Consider the following 19,881-nt stretch of genomic DNA (forward strand, 5'->3'; position numbering starts at 1 on the left):
GTCAGGGAAGATAATTTAATCAATTAATACAGACAGATAGGATGATTTTTCCTCTGCATAGATAAACAGGTGAGGTAATAATACTGTCAGAGCGACAAGTATGATGGCTGAGCAGTTGGACAGAGAAGCTGTTAGATTGTTGTACTCTTGCACTAATCACTTCCTTTGCACTCCCCTCTTGCTTGGCTGATCTAAAAGTGCCTTGAATCACAGTGGCTGACAGTGGGGAGTTCATCCTATCTCTTACTGTGGCAAAGCTGACTCATGTATTACCTCACCTTTGTGTGACTTCCTGCTCTGCTGCTAACTTTTCTTCTTGTCTTGTTTATTTTTCTCTTTCATCTTTCTCGCTCTGTCTGTTGGGTTCAGGTCCTCTAGTGAGCAGACAAATATATCGCTTCAGTGAGGAGGGGTTGGTTAATGCTCGCTTTGACTACAGCTACAACAACTTCAGAGTCACTAGCATGCAAGCTATGATCAACGAAACACCACTTCCTATTGACCTCTACCGCTATGTGGATGTGTCGGGACGAATCGAACAGTTCGGGAAATTCAGTGTCATAAACTATGACCTTAACCAAGTCATCACCACGCATGCCATGAAGCACACCAAGATCTTCAACCCCAATGGACAAGTGATTGAAGTGCAATATGAAATTTTGAAAGCCATCACCTACTGGATGACGCTGCAGTACGACAGTATGGGACGCGTCACTAATTGTGATATTCGAATTGGCGTAGACAGCAACATCACACGATATGCATACGAGTATGATGCAGATGGGCAATTGCAAACAGTTGCCATAAATGACCGCCCGCAGTGGCGCTATAGCTATGATCTAAATGGAAACATAAACTTGCTGAGTCATGGTAACAGTGCACGTTTGACACCACTACGCTACGATCTCCGAGACCGAATCACACGCCTCGGAGAAATCCAGTACCGCACTGATGAGGACGGGTTCTTGCGTCTCCGTGGCAACCTGCTCTTTGATTATGGTTCAAACGGACTGCTTTTGGGTGCCTATGACCGGGACAGTGGACAGAGTGTGTGGTACCGTTACGATGGGCTTGGCAGGCGAGTTGCAAGCCGTACTACTGATGGCGCACAGTTGCAGTTTTTCTACGCTGATTTGATGGAACCAACACGCGTCACACACCTATACAATCACAGTAGTGCGGAGATCACTTCCCTCTATTATGACCTTCAAGGACACCTTATTGCTATGGAGATGAGCAGTGGTGAGGAATTCTACATAGCATGTGACAATGCCGGAACACCTCTTGCGGTTTTCAGTAGCCGTGGGCATGTGGTGAAAGAACTTCGATACACACCGTACGGAGATGTTTACCGAGATTCCAATCCCACCTTTCCTCTCATCTTTGGATTTCAAGGAGGGCTGTATGACTCGTTCACCCGGTTGGTGCATCTTGGTCGCCGTGACTATGATGTGGTAGCCGGAAGATGGACGACGCCTAACCACGAATTGTGGGCAGAGCTGAGTGTGAATCCCAAGCCATTTAATTTGTATGCATTTAAGAACAACTACCCTCTGGGAAACCTACAGGATGTAACCAGGTTCATAACAGGTAAGATTGGAGTTACCTAAAGGTGCTATTCCACCATCTGGCTGAATGGACCTCGTTGAGGAACCGCACATGGGCACATTTACAGTTTTCTTTTATTATTTTACATTGTGGTGATGCGAAATCAGTATTAAAATGAACTGATTGACCAAATGATCAATCATGAGTTGCCACATCACTGAAGTTACACCAGTATAGTTAAGTACGTTTAGCTAACCGTGCTGATATGTCCGTTTTGTAATCGTACCATAAAGAACTGTACTCAAGTGGTAATACTACTGGAACAGTCACTCAATGAGTCTACCATTCGGCCAGATGGTGGAAAAGCGCTATTAAAAGTTACTACTCCTAATAATCCAGTTTGAATCCTCCGGGTAGGCCAGGTAAAGTTAGCGCTATGGTATAACAGAAAAATAATTATTTTGGGAATCTTTGTCCTAACTCCCTGTACACTTCAACTCAGTATGTCCAGTGGGTCAAGTTTCACTTGTTCTTTATGTAAAAATTAGTATCAGGAGTTTGCTTGTGAGGTGAAACTAGTGTCATGCTTTTAGCAGTGTGAGCTGTGATTGTGCGTCATGTCAGTGACATTTCCATTAGGGGAAATGAACAGCTAAAAAATAGCACATTGCAGAACTGAGATTACTTAGTTGCACCCAATGCAACTTACTGTAAACCAGTGGTTCTCAATTTTTTGGATTCACGCCCCCCCTTTGAAACAAGAAAACCTTTGCCCCCCTCCAAATAATAATTTTGGTTTACTGAGAAAAATAATGCTTTTAAAAGATTAAACTACATTTCCTTTCATCTTCATTTGACAAGGTTTTATTTAAAGGTGCCGTATGTAAGATTCAGAAACCCTTGTTATTAATGACATCTGTGGCCGTTAAGTGAAGGAGCAAGGATTAATACCTATAACAGGAAATAAGCTTCAACTGCCTCTATAAAAGTTTTTTTTTTAAATCCTCATCCAATAACAATAAATTAAGGCGGGTGCACACTGTACGATTCTGGCCACGATTCTGCCGTCTGAGACAAATTTCGGGAATCCTAAAGGATTTCTCTCGTTGCAGGACAAAGTCGGCAATCTTACAATGTTCAGTGTGGCTTGTTCACAGACTTTGTGATGATAGCCTTTGAGATGATCTTCAGCCTCCGACAAAGTTCTGGCAGTGTCTGAAATTTAGCATTGTAGCCATGTAGTGTGACTGCTATTACGACAGGATGAAATATTCCGCTCCTCTCTCGCACCCTACTTGGTGGGGCAAACCTGCTCCACGTTTGCCCCACCGTAGCAACATTTGTGCCCAGATATCACTCTACTCAAGCACTTTCAATGTTTTTTCTTCTTTTCATTTTATATCAAATGTTCCCCTTCTGTCGCTCTCTCCACGTTGTGTCAGAGAAGCGACACTAGGGGTCTCTCTTGAGCGCCGATATTCACCTCTGGACTATGAAAAAAGGCCAATGAGAGTTGGCAACCAGTATTTGCATGTCCGTCCCGGACATACGGGTATTTAAGCGGCGCAAATACGGGAGTTCATTCAGAAAATTTCTTCGAGCCGATGGTCGTGCATGCAGTTACACACCAAGTTCCTGTTTAATCCTCTGACGCTCTGCATGCTGTTGGATCTGATGGCGCACAACAGCGGCTTTCTCATTCGTGCACGGCTGTGCATTCTTGCCCCTGGGCGCTTCGACAGCGCAGACAACTCGAAAGAGTTATTCTAAAAGAGTGAATTTCGCTCTAAAAGAGCAAAACACAGCGGCGTTGAACGTCCTTCTCAGGACGCGTCTTTTTAAAGACGATTTTCCGCCTCTGTGTAGTTTCTGGATGCGTTGATTCTCCCCACCTCTGACGGCCATAAGAACTGCATTCCTGGGTTGCGATCACACGCAGGCAGCGTTTTTATGAATGGTCTATGTTTTCAGTACGAGAACATAGCCATGACAGCATTGCGGTCGTAGGCTTTTACTTGTAGTGAGAAAAAGCCGCTTCAGCCGCCCCCCGCGCCTTGCCTCCTTCCTACGGGATTGAGGCAGGCGCCGCGGGTGATGAAAACGATCTGGGGACAGTGACGGGCTCCTTTTCGCCGGGTGAACCCCCTCGAAACCCCCCGCCTCCCCGGCACGCTTGCTTGTTTCTGTCCGAGCTCGGGATGAGCATGCTCTCCAATGGGTTATGTTTTCAGAGTGAGAACATAACCGCGGCAGCGTTGCGATCTCTGCTTTCTCTTGTAGTGAGAGAGAGCCATTTCAGCCGCCCCGCGCCTCGCCTCCTTCCTACGGGATTGAGGCAGGCGCCGCTGGCGATGGAGAACGATCTGGGGAGAATAACGGGACGCTTTCGCCGGGTAAATCCCCTCGAAAACCTCCCGCCTCCCCGGCACGCTTGCCTGCTTCCCCCGAGCTCGGGATTAGTGCGGTCCGCCTACCGCCGGTCCATCGAGCTCCCCGGCATTGGATGATGACATCACCTCTGCATCAGAGAGCGTAACAGCGGCGCCGAATGCGGATAACTCGCCTGGGCCGCCACCTTCGGGTTTCCGCCCAGTCTGAGCCTGACGCAAGAAGGTCCGCTATGCTTCCCCAGGCTTAATTGGTTCCGCGGGCATGTGCGCCGCTCCCCCCTGCACGCCGGGCCAGGGCACTTCAAATCTGCACTTGGGTAGTCCTGTTCTTGACGTGCTGCAGGAACTGCACTCAAACAGGCGATGGCCACTCCGTGGTCCAGAAACGCAACGATGGACAGGCAGTACGGGAGGCAGACAAAGCACGCTTTCTTGAACGCCCCCGTCTCCCAGCTCCGTCCATTCGGCGACACCACTTGATGACTTCACCCAGCAGTCCTCAGTGGTGAAGAAACAGACCAAGGCTATTTTCAAGCAAAAAAGCATCCTGCCCTGCCGCAAACCTGCCGCCAGGGCCATGCTCTGTCTGCTCGCCAAGGGCGTCCTCCTGCGGCTTTAAAGAAAGAAAGAAAGTGGTGCTCCGCCTCAACTAACAAGTGAGTGGGCCCAGCTCTCAGCCCCAGCATTGAGCTCCCCGCAGAAGTTGGACGCCCATCATCTCACGGACCCCCTTGAGGACCCAGCAGGCTCCCAGGCGCTCCTGAGATGACAGACCCAGAGACCGAGACGTTAGCTCCGGAGCTGGTAAGACCACTCCGTTCCCCGGTGGAGGGCCGGAAGGAGAATTTTTTGTTAAATTCTTTACACTATATAGAGCTATTTCCTTGTTGTCTCTGGGGTCACCTGGCCCGCAAATGCCGTTCTCACGGCACTCTGCTTTCAGGCCTCAACATTCCCGGCTCCATGGACGCGGTGTCCCCGCCTCCAGCCCCACGACTGTTCCCCGGCTGGCCGGTTCAGACGAGTCCAGAGGACACCAACGTCAGAGCTCCTCCTCAGTCACGAACCCGCCCCCCGCCGGGTGCGCGGAGCAAGTTAAGTGCTTTGAGTTTATTCTCAGCACCAGAGCCTCGGGACGCCACGTTGCCTCCCGACGCCACATTACCTGTTCCGCACCGCTGCGAAGCCCTGCCGGGTACGTCCAAAAAACCCGTCCCCTTGGTGCCCCTAGCACGGAGTTTACAGGCGTGGCTTTCACTGCCCAACCCGTCACGCTGGCTGCCCCGGACCATTCAACTCGGTTACACAATTCAGTTTGCCAGGTCTCTGCCCCCCTTCGTGGGCGTACATGGCCAACATGCCCACTCCCTGCGTGAAGAAATCGCCTCCCTTCTATTAAAGGTCGCGATAGAGCCTGTCCCTCCAACCGAAACGAAGAAGGGTTTCTACAGCCCTTACTTCGTTGTACCCAAGAAAGGCGGCGGCTTACGACCGATCTTGGACCTGCGAGTTTTCAATCGGACCTTGTCCAAACTCCCGTTGAAAATGCTCACCCAGAAACAAATTCTATCTGGCGTCCGGCATCTAGATTGGTTCGCAGCGGTAGACCTGAAGGACGCGTACTTCCATGTCTCAATTCGCCCTCGACATCACCCCTTCCTAAGGTTCGCGTTCGACGGCCAGGCGTATCAGTACAAAGTCCTCCCCTTCGGCCTGTCTCTGTCCCCTCGCGAAAGTCGCAGATGCAGCTCTTGCCCCGCTCCGAGAAGCCGGCATACGCATACTCAATTACCTCGACGACTGGCTCATACTGGCCCACTCCCGAGAGTTACTATGTGCACACAGAGACCAGGTGCTCAGCCACCTCAGCCGTTTGGGGTTTCAGGTCAACTGGGAAAAGAGCAAGCTCTCCCCGGTCCAGAGCATCTCTTTTCTTGGTCTGGAGTTAGACTCAGTCCCAGTGACAGCACGTCTCTCCAACGAGTGTGCTCAGTCAGTGCTGAAATGCCTTGCTTCCTTCAAGCCAGGCGCCATGGTCCCACTAAAATGTTTCCAACAGCTCCTGGGGCATCCAGGAGTGTTGCATCCTCATGGGCACTGGCTAGGGGCACTGCCCTAGCAGACATTTGTAGAGCAGCAGGCTGGGCAACACCTAACACTTTTGCGAGATTCTACAATCTCCGAGTTGAGTCAGTATCGTCCCGTGTTTTCTCAGGTACCGAGCCCGTAGAACTCGGTGGCACGCCCACGATCTGACCGGGTGAATCGCTTGTACCTAGCGCCCTTCCCCCTAACCAGGGGAAACAGTGCACCTTCATTCCCAGGAGATCTCAGGTTTGGGACACTGGTCGATTCCTCCCTAGCCCTCGTGGGTCGCAGTTCAGCGGAGGAACTCGCTGACCCAAACCACTGCGGGTACCGCAAGCTACCCTGTACTGGTATAGGTGCTCCACAGGTAAGGCCTCCTTCGGACTCCCCCTGTGTGTAACACCACGGTTCTGTCCCCTCTGGCGAGCTGACTCCCATGTTTCCCTTAGGCAGTCATGGCTGCCTCGGCTGCCGTGCTGTATGTTCCCCCCTCTATGAGGCTGGATCCACCACCGCACCGACTTTTCCACATAGGCCCTAAGCAGGCCTCTGATGGTTTTGCCACTTAAACTGCCTCCCCTCTCGGGTAGGCATGGCCTCCGCAGGGTCTTCTCCGCCCTGAATAAGGGCTAAGACTCCCTTCCCTCAATGCGTGTAAGGACCCCGGCCTTAGTTGCTCTATGCGAGAAACATAGAGAGAAAAGAGGCCTGGCCAGGCTTGGCCCGTTCCCAGGTTGGCAGCCAGCACCTTGTTCCCCTCCAGGGTAACGATAAGGAATCCTGATGGCTTAAATGGGGCATTGGGGAAGGGTACGTTCAGCCTGATACAGTTGGTCGTCCTGCACGTAAGAATACCTGCTCGCTCCTGTATCAGCAGTTCACGTACACGGCTCAGCGCATGGCACTTTTATAAGTGGACCCCTAGTGTCTCTTCTCTGACACAACGTGGAGAGAGCGACAGAAGGGGAACGTCTAGGTTACGTATGTAACCTCCATTCCCTGATGGAGGGAACGAGACGTTGTGTCTCCCCTACCACGTCGCTGAGCTGAGCCACTGTTGTGGCCGGACCATTTCCGGCTCCTCAGAAAAATCCTGAATGAACTCCCGTATTTGCGCCGCTTAAATACCCGTATGTCCAGGGGCGGGACATGCAAATACTGGTTGCCAACTCTCATTGGCCTTTTTTCATAGTCCAGAGGTGAATATCGGCGCTCAAGAGAGACCCCTAGTGTCGCTTCTCTGACACAACGTCTCGTTCCCTCCATCAGGGAACGGAGGTTACATACGTAACCTAGACGTTTTAATAAATAAATAAGCAGAAAATACTTGGAGTTATTTTTCTTTACATTTATCTGCATTTTCTTTACAATGTTATTATAATTACTTTTTTACTTTACTTTTACTTTAATTAAAAATGTACTTTAAACATCTGTAAAAGTATTTAGTTAAGATTCACATCACTCCAATTTTATTTATAAATAAAATAAAATAGAAAGATTGAACAATTTATACTGGTAAGTATTTATGGGACAGCATATACAGTCGGATACAATTTTAGAAATCTATGTCATGTTTGTGGATCATCCATAGGGAATTTGCAAGCGTGATGTATTATCAGCCTTTATGAATTTTCGAAAATTTGCTTGGACGGTAGGTTACTAATCTAAAAGAGGAGAAAGACATACTATAACCCATCTTTTTTGTTTTTTCTCCAATGTGAATGGAGACATTTGTAATTTTTATTTCCACAATGAATATTTGCTTGTGGAAGTGCATTACCTTCTGCACTCACGTTCATTCTCAACATCTGTCATTTTCTTTTTATGGGCCTAATTGACAAAATCCATCTTTCTTGTAAATGTTAGCCTATGCTCATGATGGTGTGGTATTGGAGCAATGGACATGCTGATGGTCCTGACTTTCAGAGAGAGAAAAAATATCCTCCTCTGTGGTGGGCAAATAATGTCGTTTCGCTTCTATTCCGCAACACTCCCATAACGCGAGTCATGTTCACTGATCGGGATGATTGGGACCACAGTAGGCTACGATATGTATCGTGCAGTCTGAAATAATGTCGCACAGTGTGCCATGGCGATATCAATGCATTCTTATTTTCACTATCTTTGTTAAATGTGTGAAAATGAATAAGATTTGAGGATGGGCCAGTCTTCCACGCCACCCTTTCAATACCTTTGTACACTTTGAGAACCACAGCTGTACACCAATTACTAGGACAGTTTCCCTCAATCAAACTAGGATTAAGAGTCTTGCTCAAGGCTATATTGCTGTTAAAACAAGTCTTATAAACCCCTGTGTTCCATGGTGACATTCATTTAGGCGAGTGACCCTACAGTATTTCACGAAATATTCCAAGAATCTTCTTGTCTGCCAATACAAAACAAAAATGTCTATTTAGTATGAAAATGTGTAAAATGCAACAAAGAGACTCTGGGTAACTGAATCCAGAGGCATTTTAGACTTGTGCTAAACACTAGTCTAAAAACTAGCCTAAGCTGGTTTTTTGGTCTTAGATGTTCTCCCCGCCTGGTCAGGCTAGTCTGTTTGCTGTTTTGCTGCACTTTTCAGCTGGTCAGGCAGGAAGACCAGCTTTAACAAGGCAGGACTAGCACCTTTTTCTAGACAAAGATGGCATTAAGCACACCTAATGAACTGAAATAAAGGTCTTGTCTACTGATTATTAAAAAAAATAACTATAAAGACAAAACTTTAAGGCCTTCTTGAAAAGCTTACACAAGTTCTTAAACTACAGTACTTTACAAGTTTATTATACCTGTTTCTGTGCAGATATCAGTAGCTGGCTGCAGCTCTTTGGGTTCCAGCTTCATAATGTTGTTCCAGGTTTCCCCAAACCAAAGGTGGAGAACACAGAGCAAACATACGAGATGATGGCCACACAGCTCCGCACACTCACCTGGGACACCAGCAAGGTGAGTTGAGGATTCCAACAGTACAGCATACTGCCTCTTACAGAAATAATAAGTCTACTTATTCTAGCCTTAAGAGATAAAGAGAGAGATCACCCAAAAAGAAAAATTCTGTATTTATTTCTTTTTTTGTCTGAAAGATGATGTTAAGCAATTTTTGAACTTTTAATTTAATATTATCCTAGAAACAAACAACACTCATGGTGGCTATTTCACAAAATATCTTACCTCCTTAGGTTGTACTTGGCATCCAGTGTGATCTTCAAAAGCACTTGAGAAACTTCATCTCATTGGATCGCCTCCCCATGACACCAGCTAATGGGAAAATCGGAGGCCGCCAGGGACGTAGACCAATGTTCTCTGTCCTTTCTTCAATTTTTGGAAAAGGTGTGAAATTCTCCATCCGTGATGGAGTGGTTTCAACAGAAATCATCGGTGTGGCAAGCGAGGACAGTCGTCGCATTGCAGCCGTATTGAATGGTGCCGTTTACCTGCGAGACCTCCATTTCACAGTAGACGGGCGTGACACTCACTATTTCACCAAGGCTGGTCCGCTGGAGGCAGATCTGGGTGTGGTTGGGGGTGGCGCTGGAGGCGGAGTCAGAGTGTTGGAGAATGGTGTAAACGTATCGGTGTCCCAGATCAGTGCCGTGGTTGGTGGGGAAATGCGTCGTTTCGCTGACATTGTCCTCCAGCAGGGGGCGCTTAGCTTTAACATTCGTTACGGAGCATCACCAGAGGAAGAGCGTACACGTGTGCTGGAAGCAGCGCGAATAAGAGCTGTCCAGGGGGCGTGGCTGCGGGAGCAGAAAAGGGTCATGGATGGGGAGGGCAGCAGTTTGGTTTGGAGTGATAAAGAAAAGGATGAGCTGATTGCAGAGGGGCGTGTCTCAGGTTATGATGGGTTCTATGCTCTTCCTATTGAACCACATCCTGAAATTGCAGACAGCCCCTTCAACATTCACCTGATCAGACATGTGGAAACTGGTCGCAGGTAACAGCGGCACTTAAACACACCTCAACAAGCCTACACACCCCTTTATACACTCCAAGAAACCACATATCTCTTCAGCTTTTTGTAGAACCCCAACCAAACAATGCGAGAAAGACTCTATTTGCCTTTAAAATGTGACAAATGATGGTATTATTTTTGATTTTGTGTTTGTAAATGCTTAGCAAGTTTTTTTTTTTTTTTTTTTCAGTTTTTGTTTTCAGTTAGGTTATGTTGATTTTGTTGGAAGTCTTTCTTGTTTTACAGTGGCTTAAATGTTCTTACTAAAGAACAAGCCTTGCTTGCCAACCTGAGGGCACAGAGAACAATGCACCTGTAACTGTTCTAGACTTACATTAAAGTATCTTCAACTCCACAAATTCAGCCATGCCTCACTCTCTCACTTCAGTGTGTACAAAAATCATTTGACTTTATGAGAATGTTGAGGCCACCTGGCTTTGTCATTAAATCCTGCAAACCTGAGGGGTTTCTTGTGAATTTATTGACTGCTATGTTAAATGTCTCTTTCAGAATTTTCACAGTCATGGACCTAACAGTTCAAATGACCTTCCTGAAACCCAATGTTTTAACAGACCTCTGGAAATCTGCTTCTGTTTGATGCTGCTGTCTCGAAACTGAACCCCTGGCTACAATAATTTCACAGTGTTTGGAGTATTGGTCACCATCTTGTGTTGCTTAATCAGTGTTGACAAAGCTGAAAGAATTAACCTGTTCAACACTGCTGCAGATTTGTTCTCTTTGCGAAAACTGTACAGTTCACTTCTAATTGTTTTTAGTTTTTTTTTAAATGTGTTTAATTAAAAAAAAAATATTATGTATGTGGAAATTGTGCCTTCCTGGTCTGCTAGAAACTATCACATGAAATGGGCTTAGACATATTGTACATACTAAATTTATGTACGATATGGGCCCCCCTGGGGGTGGCTAGTGAGAGCCAAAAACATTAATGCTAATGCCTGCGGGGTAAATTCTTGTAAACATACCCCAGGATATAAACACACGGTGACATACACATGTCCCACTTTACAGATAAAATGCAGCATTTTTATTTATTTATATGTGATTTTTTTTTTTTTACTTTTTGCTTTTTCTGTACTATGTATCAATGTGAAACTGACATCATGTGCTTGTCATTTTGTTTTTTTAATGAGTGTCAAAGCTCCAGTTTTAGATTTTTATTTTCCCCAATACTTGAACAGGTTCTTTTCCTTCTAGTATGAGGCTTGAGGAGGGTGGTGAATAGGGAAATTAAAGAATAAACTGCTGAAGAAAGGTATTTTTGTGTTAGTGTTGGAGTTGGGTCTTTTCCAAACTATTAAGTCTGCAGCACTGTGGGTAGACGTTCTGTGTGTAGGACTCTCGATATGGACGTCTGTATATCATTAATGAACTATTGTAGACTGTTTATAGATAATGGACTATTTATACATGACGCTCAAGAGAAATAGGAGTAAATGTATTTTCTTGTGAATTCTGTGGATATGCTGTACCATGAAGCTTTGTAATCTTTATCTGAGATATATATATTTGCACTGAATATAAGGTGAAGAGGTAAATGCATTGGACTGAATTGTGCAAAGCGTGTGCAAATATTTAACAGAACTGTGAAAGAGAGCTCTGATGGCATATTACGTTTCCAACATTTTGAAAATGTTAATTTCAAAGTACAATTATGTTGCACAAAGAAGAAAAAAATAGAGGAAGAATAATTTTTTATCTTTTTCCATAATCGCGATCATTGCTGAACTGAAAAAATTATGTATAACTTTTGGTTTATAATAAAATCATCTTCCTCTCTCAAAAGTCAAGTACTAAAAAAACTTCAGTGTCCTCTCTTTGGCCAAACAAGTTCAAATATACAGTGGTGTATATTTGGCTGATTGGCTTTATGTACACAGATTAATACAGTTTGTTAAACATGCCTATTTAAAAACAAAGTACTTTGGGCAGTGGCCTTTTTATAATAAAAAAATCGAATTTAATCCCTTCTTGTTTGTGCGCGTCCCAGATTGAATAATGATTCTTTTTAATTAATGTTTATCATTTATAATTTCTTTCTTTTTTCTTTTTTTTAAAGGCTGGAATATTCAAAAACTTCTAAATTGAATCTTTCTGTCAGTTCAAAGAATCCTACTCCTTTGGTAGCATTTTAATGTGGGTATGACATGTTGATAGGATATTGGTATCTAGGCAGACTAGATTGGAGATTTGCTACTGCTAGAACATACACAGACATTGAGTTTAGCATGTGTGCTGCTGCAGCGCCAGACATGCTGCAGAGTTTCATGCATGAACTTTGTTATTTGCGCACATTATTTTGTTACATTTATAATTTTATGTTGAAATTGCATTGAATTTCCTTACACAATTCATTTTCACAATTGTATTGTTTTTAACATTAGCATATTACAGGAATTCTAACACTTATATAGTAATGTATAGTCTATGGCTTAGAACACAAGGAAGTTTAATTTGCTGTTCAGTTTACAGAAGTACACATATGCTTAGGCAGATATGATGAAGTATATTAGTTTTAAGGCGGAAACTCTATGTGGTTATAAGCTATCTCTTAAGAGGAAATGAGCTGTCATGAGTTTCCAATCAGAGTCATATTGCTGTACTGAAACAAGATGGTAGTCGGGGTCAGAAATCTAATTCAGGTATTAAAGCAACCAAAAGTCACAGAAATGGCCAGATATTTAAAACGTTGTAGTATAAACTGCTCATGTGAATTCTTCCATTTTTATTTACTTTATTGTTATCTAACATCTGATATATTTAATAAAATTTTATTCTAGGCCTGTCCAGGTTTTAGTATTTTTGCAGACACTGTAGTGACCTGTAGCTCTCAGATATCTGTAATCACTGTCTAAGAGGTGAATGAATTTAATATGTTGCTGGAATGTGGTGTTTATAATGAAAAAAATCATTAATTCATTAATTAAAATCACCTCAGAAAGCACTAAGCAAAGAGACAACAATTCCAAAATGTAAGCTTTATAATGTAACGTAAAATCAGTCATTACGTAAAATGTCATCTAGAAGAGGATTTATTGTGTTATATATTGTGCAGTATTTACAACTTTTTTATTTTAGTTGATTATAAAGATAACTTTTGAAATCTGTTGAAAAATTGTTCAGATTGAGAATGTATTTCAAGTAACTGATTCAATTAATTGAAGTATTTATGTATATGTGTGTTTTGACACAATGTGTGTTTAATATGGCTGACAAAAGTATGCCCTAATGCATGTAAAAATAATAATATTAATGCCTCTGGAAACTACTTCTATTTAGGAATTTATTTAATAATAAAATAGAAACAAAAAAGTTACTCAGTCTGAGAAAGAACACAGACAGTTTTTCTACCTGATAAACTTTAAAAATATTTGTATAATAATATTTTAATATATAAAAATGTTGAACATATTAATATAAACATTTAGAACACTTTAATTTAAATTAACATCAATATAATACAATTTACCTTTGGGTGTAGTGCCACCCCATTACCCCAAAAAGCAGGAAAACAAGTATGCTGCATAATTCAGAATATTTGTTACTTAGAAAAATATACAAAAATACATTTTCATACATTTACAAAATTTAGGAACAGTTTTCAGGTTGTTTATGTTTAGGGTTTTTTTACAGGATAGAGAAGAGGAAATGAGATGCCTTGGTCTGGGATTTTAAAGGCAGCAATGAGGCTATTGACTTTCCTAAAGAGTCTTTGCTTCATCTCAGGAGCCGTCTGAAAAAAAATTAAAAATACAAATAAAAATACAAAAAATAATATATATAGATATATATTAACATTTTAAATTTGAAAAATAATTAAAAAGATTTCCTAACATGCAATATGTGCCTGCTTGCTTGTATTTTATTGGGGGTTTTTTTCTATTTGTTTTTTTTACTGTACAAATAATAATAATAAAAAGAGCTGTGTAGTATTTTCTTTTAGTAGGTGGAAGTTAAAGCTGTCTAGTTACAGGAAGCACAACAAAGTGAGCTGAAACGTGAAATCTCAAGCTTATTTACATTTAGCTAAAAACTGACAACAACAACTGTTTTAAAAATCTGTGAAGTGCCTGGACTAATGTTATGGAGGACTTAATAGAGAGTAAAATTTGCCTTTTCCAAGTGATCAGTGAAAAATATTTGGGGTGAAGTTTTATAGTGAGCCAAAATGTAAATGTTTATCAGTGTGTGTGTGTGTGTGGGGGGGGGGGTTAAGTTTAGGGGATAGAATCTATAGTTTGTACAGTATAAAAATCATTATGTCTATGGAGAGTCCTTATAACGATAGCTGAACCAACGTGTGTGTGTGGGGGGGTGAGGGGTGTTTGGGTGTAAGTGGGCGGGTGTTTACAGTTTGCACAGAGTGTGAAATTGTTTGTGAGTGACAAAAATGAACAGAAGTACATGGCGACTCTCTGACTGATAATTTGTGTGGTGAGTGACTCTATAAATACAAACCACTACACACTCCAGCTCACTGACCACATACAGAATATATATATATATATATATATATATATATATATATATATATATATATATATATATATACACACAGAGTATCTCACAAAAGTGAGTACACCCCTCACATTTTTTAAATATTTGATTATATCTTTTCATGTGACAACACTGAAGAAATGCCACTTTGCTGCAAAGTAGTGAGTGTACAGCTTGTATAACAGTGTAAATTTGCTGTCCCCTCAAAATAACTCAACACACAGCCATTAATGTCTAAACCGCTGGCAACAAAAGTGAGTACACCCCTAAGTGAAAATGTCCAAATTGGGCCCAAAGTGTCAATATTTTGTGTGGCCACCATTATTTTCCAGCACTGCTTTAACCCTCTTGGGCATGGAGTTCACCAGAGCTTCACAGGTTGCCACTGGAGTCCTCTTCCACTCCTCTATGATGACATCACAGAGCTGGTGGATGTTAGAGACCTTGTGCTCCTCCACCTTCCGTTTGAGGATGCCCCACAGATGCTCAATAGGATTTAGGTCTGGAGACATGCTTGGCCAGTCCATCACCCTCAGCTTCTTTAGCAAGGCAGTGGTCATCTTGGAGGTGTGTTTGGGGTCGTTATCATGCTGGAATTCTGCCCTGCAGCCCAGTCTCCGAAGGGAGGGGATCATGCTCTGCTTCAGTATGTCACAGTACATATTGGAATTCATGGCTCGCTGAATTAACTGTAGCTCCCCAGTGCCGGCAGCACCAGACCATGACACTCCCACCACCATGCTTGACTGTTGGCAAGACACACTTGTCTTTGTACTCCTCACCTGGTTGCCGCCACACACGCTTGACACCATCTGAACCAAATAAGTTTATATTGGTCTCATCAGACCACAGGACATGGTTCCAGTAATCCATGTCCTTAGTCTGCTTTTCTTCAGCAAACTGTTTGCAGGCTTTCTTCTGCATCATCTTTAGAAGAGGCCTCCTTCTGGGACGACAGCCATGCAGACCAATTTGATGCAGTGTGCTGCGTATGGTCTGAGCACTGACAGACTGACCCCCCACCCCTTCAACCTCTGCAGCAATGCTGGCAGCACTCAGAAAACTTCTGGATATGATGCTGAGCATGTGCACTCAACTTCTTTGGCCGACCATGGCAAGGCCTGTTCTGAGTGGAACCTGTCCTGTTAAACCATTGTATGGTCTTGGCCACCTTGCTGCAGCTCAGTGTCAGGGTTTTGGCAATCTTCTTATAGCCTAGGCCATCTTTATGTAGAGCAACAATTCTTTTATCAGATCCTCAGGGTTCTTTGCTATGAGGTGCCATGTTGAACTTCCAGTGACAAGTATGAGGGAGTGTGAGAGTGATGACACCAAATTTAACACACCTGCTCCCTATTCACACCTGAGACACTGTAACACTAATGAGTCACATGACACTAGGGACGGAAAATGGCTAATTGGGCCCAATTTGGACATTTTCACTTAGGGGTGAACTCACTTTTGTTGCCAGCGGTTTAGACATTAATGGCTGTGTGTTGAGTTATTTTGAGGGGACAGCAAATTTACACTGTTATACAAGCTGTACATGTATATATATATATATATATATTTCCACTGTTTACTTCTGTATATAACATAAATCTTCTTTTGTTGAATGCAAGATACCAGTAGCATCAGATATTGCTGTCAGTAAAAAATATTTACAGGAAACCTATACCCATTACTATTTCTGTATACAGATACTATACACTACATGACCAAATGGGGACACCCTGAACACATTATGTGTCTGCTGAACATTTAATTTCAATTCATTAATGTTGAGATGTGTTCTTCCTTTGCTGCTTTAACTGCCTCCATTCTTCTGGGAAGGCTTTCAACTTTGTAATGTGGCTGTGGAGATTTGCTCCCACTCAGACACGAGCATCAGTAAGATCAGGCACTGACTGTAGGGTATTGACCCACAGTCGGTGCTCCAATTCATCCTAAAGGTGTGGTTCAGTAAACATTAGGCCTCGCTTTATGTAGAGGGAAACTGTCAAAATGTTTGTCTAACGATGTTCCATGGCTGTGCCCACATACTTTTGGCCATGTAGTGTTTATTAATGCATTGTCCTCACCCAAAATGACTGCTTAGGAATATATAATCACATACAGAATATGTTAAAGGCATTTTCCGGGTTCAATACAAGTTCTGCTTAATCAACCACATTTGTGGCACAATGTTTATTACCACAAAAATATATTTCGACTTATAATAGAAAAATCTGGGTTACAGTGAGGCACTTACAATAGTTTGGCAGATTTGTAAACAATGAAATACCCAGTGCTACAAAAGTATAGCCACAAGACATAAACAAGGTGTGTTAATGGGATTTTAGTACGAAAAAAATCACATACTAACCTTGTCTGCAAAAAGTTATATCCGATTTTACAACTTTGTTGCCATGATGACACATCACTGTAAACCTTACAACTATTTGTAAACAACGATTTAAACAACTTTAAAACTCAAATAATACATCAGTTTAAAGAAAAGAATGTTTGTGCTTTAAAAAAATTATAAGCTTCACATTTCTGCCTTTAAACCCTTGAAAAATTGGCCCCATTCACTTCCATTGTAGGTGCATCACTGTAAACTTGATTTTTGCTACGAGTTGAAATAATTTTTCTGGTAATAAAAATTATGCCACAAATGTTGTAGATTAAGCTGAACTTGTATTAAACACAGAATATTTCTTCAAAACACAAGTGGCTGTTTTATGATGTAACAGATACAGTTGAAGTTGCACTCAGTAATTATTTCTTCATTTAAAAAAGTGTAACTCCTAATGACATGAGTTGTAATTTTGCCATACATGTAGGAAATCATGACCACTCACATTAAAGTGAAGACTCCAGTCATATCAGTAACCTTATAAAAACTGTTTTATTCTACATGGAGAGGGACCGCACATGGAGGCTGCCATATTAGAAACACATGACCTGCCAAATACTTCCCGCTTAATCTCAGTAACCATCCTGTTATTTGATACTTTCACTCATTTCACTAATCATGGCAGACTGTTAATACTACATTTCTACAATGGTACCTGAAACTGAAAACTATTGATTTTAAATGATGCTGCATCCAAGACGCTAAGTGTCAGTGTAAGTCCAATATGATACATAGACAAAAGTTACTGAGTGCACCTTTAATATTCGCCTCAAGAAAGATTAATTAGACCTCTTTAATCTGTTCATACCTCCATTGTCCAGAAGCCATCCGCTTGTTTGAATACTCTGTAGGTGTACACCCATCTGTCACACCTGGAGATTTACACACTGAATTTTTACTTCATACTGTTAGTCACAGCAAACAGAAGCAATGATTTTGTTTACTAATGCTAATGTAGTTATTTTTAATTATATAATTTTAGTCATAGCATGCAGATGCAGTAACTTTATACACAGAAACAGTGAAGTTATTTTCAGAATGTTACCCACAGATGTGGTTATGCTGATCACAGCACACATTCCTAAGAGTACTTATACATATACAGGAATGTTAAAAATAGCACACAGATGCAGTACATTTTAACATTTGTACTTTTTGAAGGTTATTCAATTATGCAGTGTCACAACTCAAAAATGCTTACATTTTAGTCAAAGCACTCACAGATGCTTTTATCACAGCACTTAGATTATGGTTGCACAATTAATCTGAAAAAATAAATGATATTGCAATATAGCTGCCGCAATTAATCCAGTTGAGTCCATTTTTTTGTCCAACGTGTTCATGTATGTATGCAATGACAAATCAGAGATGTTTAAATTAGTCTAAAGGCATTTCAATAATGCTCACATTCTCTGTATAGCCTCATTTATTCAAAATCTGTTTAACACATTTGTTTGTTATGCAAATAAACAATAAAGAAATTCAGGAACAAAATTCTCAGCCTGTTTTAGATGTGTAGCCTACATAAAGAATATGGCATGCAATTACTCATAAGTATTTTGTAATCACGATGACAGTATCAAAGGAAATGATCAACCATTATAACAATTGTGCAGCCCTAACTTAGATGCAGTAATGTTAGTCATAGCAAATAGATACAGTAGTTTTGCTGACAGCACCAGATGAAGTAATTTTACTCACAGCACACAGATGCAGTAAGAACCCGGTGAGCTCATACTGTCTCTGATCAGATAGCTGCCATTGCTGCCTGCCACATTCAAGAGCTCTTCTGCTCTTCTCTTACCAATGGGCCCGTGATACTCTGCCAACTCCTCCATTCCATCTGTCTGTCTCTAGCTCATACACAAACCGATACACACACCACAAGAAGAGAGACCTCCCTGTAAAGGAAGTCAGTCAGCATTTACATACTCTAGAGAAGCATGACACCTCTCTCTCTCTCTCTCTTATTAAAGATGCATACCATTTTTGACACTGGCAGGCAATTAAATTAATAATAAAAAAAATTAAGTCAGCTATATCAGCAACAATACACATGCAAACCCACACAGATGCACAAATTATCATTATTGCAATATAGCATATATTATCAGTCTAAGGATCAACATTAACAATATTTTGCTACCTTACATGTGTTAAAAAGTTTCCTCTGCGTTTAGAGAACATTTGCCTCTATTTACCTGAAAAACTGGAATATTCTTGCTGTTGTTTATTATGTTTGCTTCAAAAACACTCCCATTCTCATCTCAGCATCTTTAATATTTCAGTTTTAGTTCCTCCTTAATACAGAAACAGTTCTCAGATCGTGAAATATGTAGTCTTCTCATATTTTATATGGCAAAAAGGTTACGCTTTGAAACTGAACTGAAGTCATATTTCTCCAGTGTACTTTCCCCTCAGTACTGTGAAATGATGCACTATACAATTGTGTCCACATGGAGGCGCACGTAAACCATGGGCCATTTTATCGAACATTTTAGAATATGTATGTTTTGGTCCCAAAAACTTTGTCCCATATATACAGGGTTGGGGAGTAACGGAATGCATGTAACGTGATTACATATAAAAATATATATATAAGTAATTGTATTCCACTACAGATACAATTTAAATCATTGGTTATTAGAATACAGTTATATTCAAAAAGTATATTTTATTGTCATTTGTTTAATATAATATTTAGTCCTTTCAGATGGAAAACATTTATACATATAAATGATGTGATCCAAAGTGCATTTGAACAGCAGTGAAACACTTTCTGATGATGTGTTACATTCATACGAGCAGACAGAGAGTAAGTTTGAAGCAGAAGAAATAGAAATAAATCTTGTGTAAATTGTCAGCTTTACGCTAAGATAAAATGCTGTTTCTAGCCCTTTTACATACACATGTTACCAGACACAATCATCATTTTTTTATCAAGAAAATTCACATTGGATCATAATTTCTTTTTTCTAGTAAGG

The 19,881-nt window shown here is 41.8% G+C and overlaps 2 protein-coding genes across 2 annotated transcripts in view; one reads left to right on the forward strand and one right to left on the reverse strand.

The window, feature by feature from the left end:
• LOC127633466 (teneurin-1-like) overlaps positions 1–12,439 on the forward strand; it is a 317,015-nt gene extending 304,576 nt beyond the window's left edge. The window contains exons 30-33 of the mRNA XM_052112592.1: positions 370–1,590; positions 8,833–8,975; positions 9,209–9,966; positions 10,495–12,439. Of these exons, the coding sequence (XP_051968552.1) occupies positions 370–1,590; positions 8,833–8,975; positions 9,209–9,966; positions 10,495–10,582 (2,210 nt within the window). The 3' untranslated portion in view covers positions 10,583–12,439. The remainder of the gene's footprint in view (positions 1–369; positions 1,591–8,832; positions 8,976–9,208; positions 9,967–10,494) is intronic.
• A 1,038-nt stretch (positions 12,440–13,477) lies between these two features.
• sh2d1aa (SH2 domain containing 1A duplicate a) lies at positions 13,478–18,735 on the reverse strand. Its single transcript, XM_052112071.1, has 3 exons — positions 18,599–18,735; positions 17,706–17,769; positions 13,478–13,735 (listed from the first exon to the last, which is right to left on the reverse strand). Exons 1-3 carry the CDS (start codon positions 18,733–18,735, stop codon positions 13,619–13,621), a joined length of 318 nt encoding a protein of 105 aa, XP_051968031.1. The 3' UTR covers positions 13,478–13,618.
• Positions 18,736–19,881: the final 1,146 nt, after the last annotated feature.

The sequence above is a fragment of the Xyrauchen texanus genome, chromosome 3 (genome assembly GCF_025860055.1).
Source record: "Xyrauchen texanus isolate HMW12.3.18 chromosome 3, RBS_HiC_50CHRs, whole genome shotgun sequence".
Lineage (NCBI taxonomy): Eukaryota > Metazoa > Chordata > Actinopteri > Cypriniformes > Catostomidae > Xyrauchen > Xyrauchen texanus.